Consider the following 13,341-nt stretch of genomic DNA (forward strand, 5'->3'; position numbering starts at 1 on the left):
TAAATTGTATTTATTTAATTTAATCATATTTTATTTTCATATTTATATTATAATATGTAATAATGTGTCGATAAGTTAACAAAATGTTCGTTATTTGGATGATAATAAAGTTGTCGCTTATTTAGGTACTAATAAGGTTTGTAGGTGTAAGAAACCATTATACATCAAATATTCATGTATATAAATTGAAATAGTAAATGAAATTATAATATACTTATGTAAAATTTAAAAAAAAAAGTCAACAATTATTATTATGAATATAAAATAATCTAGACATTATACATCTTCACCTATGCTCGCGAAAATGAAAGCTAAATGCCCAAAATGAATTCTGACTCTGTCAATTATTATTCACTTTAAGGCAGTTTTATTTGATAAATATATTATTATCTCAAATATGAAACGATTGAGTATTATCGGTTAATCGTTGGTTATAATAATTTTTGTTTTTTTTTTTTCATTTGAAAGCTTAGGCTATAAACAACAGTTGGTTGTTTTATTTCTTGATTGTGCAGTAAGGATAGCTATTTCCCAGGTTCGCAAAAAAAAAAAATAACTTGAGAAAATTAATTACAGATTAGATTATTTATATAAATAAATGTAGATTAAATGTCATAAATAAATATTCAGAATATGTATATTTCAATAATAATTCAATATTATTTTTAATAAATGACAATTTATTATTCCATTTTAATAGTTTTCAATACACATATACATTTTTCTAATAAATTAAAAGAACAAACATTTTGTAAAATAATTACATTTTTTTTTTATTAATTTTTAGTATTAAAAATTATATATTTATATAGTTACAAAATTAATGTAAAAATTAAATATTATATGAAATACAATGTAATTAGGATGAAAATATTTCATATCATAATAATCCATATATTTATTCGAAGAATATAAAACTTAAAAATAAACAGATTAATATATGACAAAGTATCTAGGAATATGAACTAACATAGTAATACATATGATAAGGAATTTAATACATAAGACAAAATTATTATCCTTAGAAGCAATAGCTATTAAAATATTTTTTATAAAAAACCTTTGTTGATATTTTGTTACAAAATGTTTATATACACTATTAAAAATCCCAATTAATAAAAAATATACGAAGCTTGATTTTATATTTAATAATCTATTGCTGCTCATATAATTTATAATTAATGGGAATAAATTTTGTCACTTGTTTCCAAGTCATTTTCCATCATCTATCCAGTTTTATCAAATTCATGTAGTATGTGAATATATATATAAATAAATATGTGAGTCTATACATATATTCACAGAATATATATACGGATGTATATATGTATATATCCGTACATACATTGTCGAATCGTTATTAACGTATTATTGTACTAAGTATCTTACATTTCAGTGGTGGTATCAGACCATTTATTTGTACTTAACATATTCTTATAAATAAACGAATTACGAATTGAAATATTTAATTAAAAACCTGATCTTCGTATTATATTTATATCCGCTAAACCATTCGTATTGAAACTCAATGTATATCGATAAATATTCACAATATTTTTCATACTTTCATTTTGTTAAAAACTGTGAATAAAGCCGTATTTTCAATTGAATTATATCTTAAATTTATATATATTATTTGTTCTTTGCGCACCTTCAATTGTATATTACGATAATGTAAAATCCTTCCTAAAATTAAAGAAATGATTTTCTTCTCAATAATTCTGACTGAAATTATATATTCCATACTTTTAAGGATTATTAAAATTAATAATTATTAACGTTATAAGTGGATGTAAATAAAGTGGGTTAATTATATTTATTAAAAATGTATTGCAAATTTTTAATAATCATAGTTAAAAATAATGGTTATATTTTACTAACTAATTTTAAACCAAATAATATTTTTGTCAATCGTATTTGTATTTTATGAAAGGAATACAGTCCCATATAAATAAATATCTACTTCTATAAATATATCGATTTTATTTAAAAAAAAAAAAATATATATATATATAATTTAAGTAAATAAATAAATATTATTTTATTTAATATTTTGAAATATTTAAAAGTTGTGTTAATAATTAATTTTTGCTAATTAACTAATGAGAACAGATTTTTTTTTTTCTTCAAAATCTCTATGAAAAGTACGTATACGTTATAGTGTCGATAATTTATTTATATGATCTGTCATTCTGTACTTAAATCAAATATTTCAAAGATACTTCAAGAATTATACAAAATTTCAATACACATACACACCTACTATAATATTAATAACCATATTACAGTAAAGTAATACGGGTATATTCAATATCATAATTTAGATATAAAAATATACGTCATTATTCTATGAATGACAAGTACTTTAACTAATTAGTTAAATTTATTATTATTTTAATTATTTAAAAATAAGTACTCGACAATTGAATTATCCGTATAAACAGAATTAAGTTATATTCTAATACTTTTTTCCCTAATAATGTGTCTATAAAAGTAATATAATAATAAAATTTTCAATAACAATCCTATTTACTTATTCATATCTGTTGTGTATAATTAATGTTATTTCTTTATTAAAAAATTTTTATTTTCGCTTTATTAAAAAAGCTTTTTCTACAATATTATTATTGTCAAAGAGGTTATAATTTATCAAATGAAAATTAAAATTATTATATCATTTGACATTTTACAGAGAATCCAAATGTAATTTCGAGAATTAACTTTCTAATTTCATAAATTATTAACCGATTAAAAGCCCAATACTTTACATAATATGAATTAACTCTAAATAGATTATCTTTAGATAGATTTTAGTTTACAAAACTTACATAAAATGGATACTTGAATAATTAATAATTTACCCTTATATAAAATATAAAAATAAAAATATATGTTCTAAATTAAACTTTTATTTTAGATTTTAGCAGATTTTTAGACATCTTTCGTATAAAGGATAGCAAAAGATATTCGCGCAATAAATAGTCTTTTAAAATTATTATTATGATCATTAGCAGAACGAATGAATCTGCAATGTCTTTTGAAAATATTAACTTTGGTAAACACTCAATGAATGACACCCACAGTACCTACATAGGCGTGTATGCACTATTTTAGTAATATAAAAGTGGATATATTTAATATAATTAAATTATTAAAATTATATCTTATATTATCAGAGAATATTATATGACCTAAATGGATTTAAACGCAAATATTTTTGATGATATAAATTATAGATTATACCTATTATATCTATTTTACGTATTTATAAAATATCAGACACGAATGTATATACTCAGCATGCTTATGTTAATACTATATTAACAATAATATGCCGTAAAAGTAAATTCTTCGATAAGAAACAATCAATAGAAAATCAAACCAATTCGTAAAATAATGAAAATTGAAAAGACAGTTGTTATCAAACTTTCGTTTGGACAATAAAATTCTTAAATTTCAAATTGAAAATATTATTATGGTATATTTGTAGTTCAATGTAACAATTAATAGACAAATTTTATCCGATCAATATTATTTCTCTTAATGTTTTGTCATTTCTTAATTAATAATTTATTAGAAGATTTGCTCATATATTTAAACGAGTGTGACAAATAAATGAAAATTCGTGTTAAAACATTCGTAGCTACCGATAGCTGCACGTTCGGAATGCGAAGTCATACTAGCAAGAATTTTCTCCGTTAAATAGTTGAAAGCCAAAAATAAGCACGTGCTGGCCAATAACATATATATATATATATATATATATATATGTGTATGTAAGGTTAAAGTTACAAGAAAATATGTGACTGCGTTATGAGTAGAAAAATAGTTTAACCATAAATTTAAATTTAAAACTCGATATTGTGGTTAATTGTGATCATTTTTCTACTACGAACGGAAGTAAAAAAGCAATTTTTCTCTCTCTAGCTCTATCAGCTTAAATATGCTTAAAATTATAGTCTTCTTCATGAAATTACTCGAAATACTATTAATTCTCAAAGATTTCTTCATTCCAATTCCATAGTTGTTTAGAAATTTCGACCAACGCCTAAAGTAGTAGAGCAAACAACATAATTCCATGTTAAGTATATGACACTTCAAGCGTCCCACTTAAGAATATAAAAATTTGGTAAAAATAATGTTAAAAATAATAATTATTATACATTGACTAAACGACATAAATTTTTTTCCTTTTATGACGCAAGAATCTAGCGATCGTTCTTCCTCAACCGTGCTCATGCTCAAGGCGAAAACCTAGGTATCCAGGAGTGTACGCGCCTGTGTCTGCCAAAAGCGCACCTCGGCGAAACCAAGGCGAGCAGGGCAAGTACTGCACCGAGTAATGAAACGCCACATAGAGCACCGGCCGTAATATCATGCAACGGAGTTCCAGGTCGTGGGGACTTGGCAGCTAACAACAAAAGGCCAGCGCAACTAAGTGCGGCGAGACCGGCCAAACCGAGTCCGGTCCAAGTGCGACGCATACTACGACATGCTCCCGCCAGGGCACAACATGCCCCGCACCCAATCGCACTGTCAAAGTAATATCTGTAACGAACAAAAGGAAATAAGTCACGAGTGCGTTATTACGCTCGGACATAGCGTATAGAGATGAGAATTTTTAGAGAAAATTATGAAATTATGAAAAAATTTTGGGAAGCTGTATTAGACGTCTGATGAAGCGACTGATTCTCAATTCCAGCCCATCTTCAATTGAAAATTTGCATAATATAAGCAAGTAATACAAATTACAAAGGCTATTGTCATTCATTAGTACTTTATTAAATTTAAATAATTATCTAGACATTAATCATTTCGCAATTAATATATATATATATATATATATATATATATATATATATATATATATATACATGTAATGCTAAAGGATCCATTTCGTATTTCAACTTTTAATATATTTTATACGTAATCAACGCTTAGTATTTCTGTAAATATTCTCTAATATGAATTTAATTATTAGGTAAATATTAATTTGTTTATTGGTTAAATTTCGCTAATACTTTTGAAAAGTTTAACAGAATTTGAAATCTAATGATAATTATTATCACGTAACATACAATACCACTTGTATACATGAAAAATTTATTTTCTATTTTTAGATTATTTCTTTAATATTTAGATATTTCATGAATTTGAAAAACTATTTAAGCGTTCATTAACAATTTATCATTACTAATCTAATCAAATTATTAATTGAAATTTTTCAATTATTTTTTTTTATCATCCAAATAGGAAAACAGAGTTCAAGATGTACATAAATGTTTTTATATTATTATTATTAATAATTTAATGCTCTTTATATTTAAAACATCGTAATAAATAAATTTCATCTATTTTACAAATTTGCAGATTATTACATTTAATGTTTTATATAATTATAGTAAATAAATTTGAGCGTTAGCTGATGTAGATGGATAATTTTGGGTAACTATTGTAATAATTAAAATGATTTTATCAATATAGTTGAGAAACTTTTGAAATCATATACATTAAAATTTTAATGATGAAATTATTCAATGTGCACGATTAAACAAAAAAAAAAGAGAAAAAAACAAAAATTTTTACCTATACCTCAACATATTAAATAAATAACAGTAGTAGAAATATTATTATCTCATAAAGTTATTTTTTTACATTAAATTTTAATCGATGTGCTTTCTTATTGGACAGACAATTATTTGCATTAAATTTTGAATATATTTACCTGCGTCCTTGTGTCCATGACAAATATGAGGCTAGACCACAAGTTAGTATACCAACCAAAAAAAGAATGAGAGGCGCATTCTTTCTATCAGATTTATCTGTGCCACTGACTAATGTAGTATTTGCTTCACTTATTGGCGGCGATAATGGTGGTACCTGAAAAAAATATCAAGAAATAATCTCTATACGACTCTACATTTCCTAAATTTGTATTAAAATTATTTCAATATTGTTGTTTCACCATTGTTGTTTCTTTGATATAGTAGCGAAGAAATTTATTGCGTTAATAACTCAAGCAATATTTAAATAAATAAGTAAAAAGAACATACAAATATATTTATAAAAACTCTTCCTTCTAAATACAATAATATGCTTATAAGTGTATTAACTAATTTCATAAAAATACAAAACTATCTACCTGTACATACGCATGTATGCATAACAAAATTATAGATAGATGTGCAACTATTATATTTGAATAATAATACACGAAAGCAACGGCTACATAATTAAAATTAAAATCAAACGAATACATAATAATTATAATTATTATAATACAACAATAAATATAAATAATAGAATAATTAGTGATTACTTTGCAAATTGGATAATTAAACTCTAAAATTTTAAACAATTATATGTATTTATACGTATATAGTATATGCATTTGCATATTTGCAGTTGTATTTGTATAAACAGAAAAAAAAGAATTGAACAAATTAATACGTACATGTTTATATAAATTTATTCATTTATAAATTCATGTGCGCGCATTTATCAAAATTATATATGATACAAGATCTTCTCGATTAAGAACAAATTTTATCAAAATAAAAACAAAGACTTGATAATAATTGGTTACTTTAATAAGAAAGATAAGAATAATTATAGAGATAAAATTGATTACTACAATTCCCAATACGATTGTAATTTTTTCGCTATTTACCTTGGCTTAAATATAAAATTTTTACAAAAATAAACTTTTTAATTATATTAGCCATATATGATAAATGAATGAAACAAGTGAATGATATTATTTGTATCCTTTATGGCACAAAACTTCAATCCCAAATTATTAGAAATTCTTAAACTAAGTTTAAAGTAGTTAAACGTTTAAGCATTAGCACCAATTACTTTATTATAAAATTATAATAATCTTTACTGTAAATTCATTATGAGAATATATACTTTATAATGCGCAGTGCATGCATTGGTCATGAAACTTACTATATTATACAAAAATTAAGAAATATTCAATTTTAACGACAAATTGCAAGACTCACTACCGCTGTGCGTGCGATGAAGGCGCCCTCGACACCTTGGTAGAACGCTGCCGTGGTCGGGACATTTCTCTGACGCTCACCATAGGTACTACCATATGCAACCTGGCTATCTTGGATGTGATGACGTAGTATGGAACCAATAGGCACCGGCTCACCATTCAAGGGCAAGCAGCGCCTTGCCGACGGTGTCTCCTTGTTTGGAGTCGATGTTGTTAAACCTTTGCTCCGTGGAGATGTGGTACGATTATGGGGTGTACTTTGTTGTTGTTGTTGTTGTTGTTGCTGTTGCTGCTGTTGTTGCTGTTGTTGCTGTTGCTGTTGCTGCTGCTGCTGCTGCTGCTGCTGCTGCTGTTGTTGTTGAAAAAGCTGTGGATGTCGCTGTGGATGCATCGGTGAGTTTATTACTCGATATCCTGTACAAAAAATATATCTTACAGTATTTTATTGCTAAACAGTTAACGATTTCCTTACAATTCTTATTTGTTAGAGCATGTTTATTTATATCTGTTCGACTGTCATGTTCCAAAGCATATTTCAAGTTTGTGGTTTTAATACCAATATAATCATAAATATTTTTAACATTTTTAAGAAGTTATTAAATATAACAAATAATAAAAACTACACTATTGAAATATAGCTGAACGTACGAAGTAAGTGAAATTAGTGTACATCAATATATATTTTGTTAATTTTAAAAATGAACTATTTAACTAATGTACTACTACATATTGCGATAAGATTCAAATTATTTATTAAAGAATTTTGTTATTCTTCTTAATCATTTTTATTCCTTATTATCATTTGGTACTTACTGACTCTCGACTGATTTTTATTATGTTTCAGTCCCTTCTTTCAAAAAGATTTTTTCGTTTTTTCACCTCTTTCTCAAAACGGAAATTCTCGATTTTATATATGTCCTATCAAATCTATTACCAAATAAATAAAATTATTTAAAAATTGATGATAATTAAAATTTCCAAAAAAAACTATAATTAAGAATTTCTATTATTAATAAAAAAAAAAAAAAAAAAAAAAAAAAAAAAAAAAAAAAAAAAAAACATTAATAAATTGTAATTATCAAATCGAACAATATGAGAAATAAAATAAGGCGAAGGATAATTTTAATAACTCTTTAAATAATACTAAATAAGTGCATATTAACAAAATTGATTTTAAGAATGTATATTAAGTAATATGTAAATAAATATCTTATTAAAAAGAAAAGAAAAAATTATTTTATAACTATATAGTGGTGCGTATTAAATATAATTTGATTTACATGTGTTTGATAAATTTCCATAAGTGAGTCAAAGCTATAAATGTAAAAAAAATTTATTATAAAAAAATAAAATATTGATATAAACGATAAAATCTCGTGTAATATTTCTACAATTTTTATAATAATTCTTTTAATAAAACAACATTTATTGATGAAATAGACATTTAGTACATAACTAACTTTACTATTACTAACTAAAAAATTAGTTTAATTCATAATGAATAATTCATAATCAAACTTACATAATAGTAAAATGTAAATATAAATATAAGTATAATATCGAGAGACGCTTAAAAAGTATAAGAAAAGAGCGCAAAGATAATAGAAACGAGTAAAGTAAAATCTTTTATCCGAGTGAAGTTGAATGAAGAGGCAGAAAAGTAATGAATAAAATGTCACACCAGTCACTGAGGAAGATGGCGAATATCCCGGTGGGAAGGTGTTAAGTTGCGTGGGCGTAACGTTATGTAAAACTGGCTGTTGTTGTCGCTGAGGACTCCTCATCGGGGTAAGTGCATCGGACTGGGGGCGCGTTTTCGATTTTCGTGGCGTAGTTAGAATCTCGTGAAGTTTTTGAGTGGCGACGTTATTACTTCGCTGCGAGAGGTTGAGTTCTTGTACGTTGCGCTCTGGTAGTCTTGGTGGATCCTCATCTTGCATCGGTAAACTCGTATAACGTCCTGAAATTTAATAGCCACGCCTATTTTAGTCGGAATAGCAATTTTGATGTTTTAAAATTTTGCTCACGTTATATCGTAGCTTTTATTATAAGAGATAATGCTTTATTCAATATTATTTCCTTACATTTTTAGTTTTATAAGCTTCGATTCTCGTTAACAACACATTCAAATGAATTATGGGGAATATTTAAAGAGTACATCGCTTTTGTAAATTCTCATCGAATTCTCTTGTTGGGCATTTTCATGTGATATTTAAAGTATAAATATATCACATAAGCGCATTATTTATAACATTACAAGACACCTTTTTTTTTTATACCAAATACATGTATATCAAATGTGTCCGTTAAATAAAAATAATTTCATTTCGTTCATTAACTGATTTAATTTTGAGATTTAAATAAAATTTGCATACTTGAAAATGCAATAGCATAAGAATATTTATATAGTTTGATTAGAAATATTTGAAGATTTATATTAAGAGAAATTATTCGAATCCCAGCTGCAAAGATGAATATATATATATATATATATATATATATATATATAAACAGCGAGGGGTTTAGGTAAAACTAAATAATGAAAAGTTGTTACAACTTTTTTTTGTCTACGTTAATAAAATGTATCTACGATCAAAAACTACAAACTAACTTTTTCAATGAAAAACTTGGTAAATGTCTTTTTAAATTTCATTACATATTCTAAAAATGTTTAAAATTTGAATTTGAAATGCTTTAAGCAAAGCATTTTTCAACCAGACTGTTCGGATCTATATAAATCTGTGCACGATAATATCTTTACGCGTAAAGAAAATATATTTTAATATAAAAATCATTGAATGAGTTAAAAAAAGAAGTTAACTAACCTCTAGGCGTACTAATTTGTTTCTTAGATATGTTCCATCTCGATCCAGTACCATCTGCGTCCCATTGTCTTTCTTGTATTTGATTTCCTTCGGGGTCCAAGATATTATATTGACTGTCCGTTCCCCTGTATGACCTAACTGACGCTCGTAAAGAATTTTGTCCATTTGGTACTGCCACTTGTTGCTGCGGTCGCTGTTGTTGTTGTGGCAGCGGAGTTTTCTGTTGTATTTGCTGTTTTTCAATAAATTCGTACACTGAAACATTGTCCCCGATCGTAGCTCTTTGCTGTTGTAATTGCTGTTGCTGTTGCTGCTGTTGCTGTTGTTGTTGCTGTTGTTGTTGTTGTCGCTGTTGTTGTTGCTGTTGCTGTTGCTGTTGCTGTTGCTGTTGCTGTTGTTGATGTTGCTGTTGTTGTTGCTGCTGTTGTTGTTGTTGCTGCTGCTGCTGCTGCTGCTGCTGATGTTCTTGATGTTGCTGCTGCGGTTGTACTAAGGTAGTAGCATCATCTTGAATATATTCATAACGATTGATTTTGTGTGGGTATGATCGAAGATTTTGACCACCGAGAGGCAAACTGCCGTATCGCTTATGAGACACTGCTTGTGGAGTTTCTTGATCGATGCTGTCATCTATATAGCAGTAGCGATCGATGCTTGTATGGTTGAGATCGACAATGCTACGGTGGTGAAATTGACGGTGGTTGATATGCTCCGCTTCTGGACTACCATGGAAAGCTGGATTGTTTTGACCATATTCCGAGTGAGATTGATGGATTGTTAACGGTGCTGGAATATCGTCAAGCTGCAAAATTGAAAAATATAAATTTAACGCGATATTGCTTTCAAAAACAATTTAAAGAGCTTAGACCGATTTATAATTATGAATACTTTTAAAAATTTGCAGCATCTTATTCTATCTGTAAAAAAAAAGTATTTTATCTTAAAATCATAAAGGGCATTTTCTTATACAATCTTTGTCCAATCTCTACTCTTTAAAATAACTATTGTCAACGTAAATTTCAGTATTTTATTTACAAGTTTTTGCCCATTTTACATTCACAATAAACGTATATTTTATTGGCAAAGATAATAAAATTCACGTACTAATTATTTCCTTATTTAACATGGAGTTTTACGCAAACATTACAAGCGATGCTTTATAATGATGTGTAAATACTTACCTCTCATACATAAATTAAAACGCCTTATATTATTTATTATTCAATAACTATATTATAATGATATATAAGAATAATATCGAACTAATTTATTTATGTTTATGAGTTAATTTCTTCTTTTTTTTTTTTAACAAACATGAAATAGGATGAAAAAAATTGCTTTTCTTCGTAGAAAAATTTGAAGCGCTTAAACTTATTAAACCGTTTGCTAAAATTTAATGAGGTGAGCGTAGCTATTGACTGCAATAATATTTATTTAATAAATTTAAATGTTCTAAAATTTAACACAAGTTTCGCTATGCATAATTCATACTTTTTGTTATGTGGATGTAAAAATAATTTTTTTATGTTGAATTAGTTACTAATATCCGTTTCATAAGCTTCTATTCTTTAATTATTTATTTGTTTTTTTTTTTTTAAGTTTTTTAATCGATTAAACTTCTTCAATTTATATAGATATCACGATAATTACGCTTCAGGCTGACAAAATTTCATTTCGTGATAGAGAAAAATTGATAATACGATTAAAGAGAGCCGAAACTATCAATCTATTATAATTAAAACGAAATGGAAATTTGAGTCAAAAGAAGTGTATTTTTTCAAAAAGTTTCGAAGGAAAAGAATCGACTTGAGTTAGATAAAACAACATCAAATAACATAGTTGGGTTATCCCGTCGATCAGAGCCACTAAACGGCTTATAAATTACAAGCTTTGAGGATCACTTGATAACGTTGATTTTTAAAATTTCGTAACTGTTGTCGGTTACATTGTTGGCGTTTGAAGCTCGCACTACCTTATCACTCTTACAACAGCCCTTAAAAACTATTCGAGCGGAAGCAAGTTGTTGCTCTCCCCTCATAATGGCATACCTGAAATTGCGGAGGTGGCGGTAGGTCGTCGCTTTGTCCATCCTCTGGTATATATTCCGATTGTCTACAGAAGGAAGGATTTGTGTAACAGTGCACTTGTGCCGGATCCTGATTATTTTCCATCTCTGTTGAACAACGTACTATCTATTATGTTCATAGATCCTCACTTCCTCACGAGAATAATCATCACGCTACTAATGTAAGTTGCCCGCCACGAATACTCGAGTGAGTAACTGACCGACCTGCTCGGTAATACCGGCAAGTCGTCATAGGTGTTATCCTTGATGCAGGGTACTCCGTATTTTTTGCACATTATTGTCGTTGGCAGTTGTACGCGCCTAACGGACGACGCATCGGGAACTAAAATGATATGATCCTCGCAACCTGCCTTTGTATCGCGAGCTTTCACTCCGCGTGCAACGAGAAACTGAATTTTTTTGCACTCTTCGCGCGTGCTAACTCTGAAAAAACGGACAAACGACCAAGGCACTGCAACGGTTTAATAGTTACTGAATATCGAATGCCACACTACTAACAGCCAACCAACATTGTCAGCCAAGCGTTCTGGCAGATGTGCTCGCTCCAACCAATACTGGTTCCATCGATGCGCGCTGCACACAAGGCTGCCCGACTAGCGAGTCAAAGCCCGCTCGCTCTCTCTCTCTCTCTCTCTCTCTCTCTCTCTCACTCGCTCAACCCCTCCCCCTCGCTTACTCACTCGCTCGCTCACTTTCTCCCACCCCCCTTCTCGTTCTATCTCACACTCGCTCCTCCTCCTCCCCCTCTCCCACCCCCACCATCTCGCCACCCTCCCCCTGCCCGTGCCACTGCCCTCCGCAATACGCACCTCTCACTCAATCACTCTCTCTCTCTCTCTCTCTCTCTCTCTCTCTCCTTCCTTCTCTCTCTACCTCTCTTCATCTGTTACAAAGGATATGCAGTATACCGCATGAAAAACAGCCGTTGTCGAGGTCGACAGGGTAGGAGAAACACGATTGGGATCGGAGAAACGGCAAAGGCACGATCGAGAGCGGAAGAGTGGGAAAGGCGACGACACACACCACAACACAGTTAACACTATACACTACACGCACGTATGCAATCAAACAAAAAAAAATTATTTAAAAGTCAAGTCCTTTTTTTCTTACGATTTTTATTTCTTGCTGTTTGAGTTAAAAACTGTTAGTTCTTGTTGACAGTTTCATTATTTTCCCTTTTCTTTTTATTGTATTTGTCATACGATAATGCTCTTAATTGAGCATTTGTGCATTTTGAGTAAACTAAAAAAATCCAGTGTTAAATTCATACTTCATACGATAGAATAAGCAACGGATAAAAAAAATATTGCATTTGTTCGCTTACCCATAAAATTATTACATTAAAATGTTCAGACAAATATGCAATTTGTACCTTTTATGCTGCCATATGTTTAAAAATTTGTACCATATTTTTTATACAAAGC

At 28.4% G+C, this 13,341-nt stretch overlaps 1 protein-coding gene across 1 annotated transcript; it reads right to left on the reverse strand.

Annotated features, from left to right (window-relative positions):
- Positions 1-4,218: 4,218 nt before the first annotated feature.
- Positions 4,219-12,259, reverse strand: LOC105361169 (putative mediator of RNA polymerase II transcription subunit 26). Its single transcript, XM_011498278.1, has 7 exons — positions 11,880-12,259; positions 10,274-10,633; positions 9,832-10,144; positions 8,686-8,966; positions 7,008-7,307; positions 5,726-5,880; positions 4,219-4,548 (listed from the first exon to the last, which is right to left on the reverse strand). The coding sequence occupies exons 1-7, from the start codon at positions 12,000-12,002 to the stop codon at positions 4,242-4,244; spliced, it is 1,839 nt and encodes a 612-aa protein (XP_011496580.1). The 5' UTR covers positions 12,003-12,259; the 3' UTR covers positions 4,219-4,241.
- Positions 12,260-13,341: the final 1,082 nt, after the last annotated feature.

This window comes from Ceratosolen solmsi, unplaced genomic scaffold, assembly GCF_000503995.2.
Source record: "Ceratosolen solmsi marchali unplaced genomic scaffold, CerSol_1.0 scaffold14, whole genome shotgun sequence".
NCBI classification, from domain to species: domain Eukaryota; kingdom Metazoa; phylum Arthropoda; class Insecta; order Hymenoptera; family Agaonidae; genus Ceratosolen; species Ceratosolen solmsi.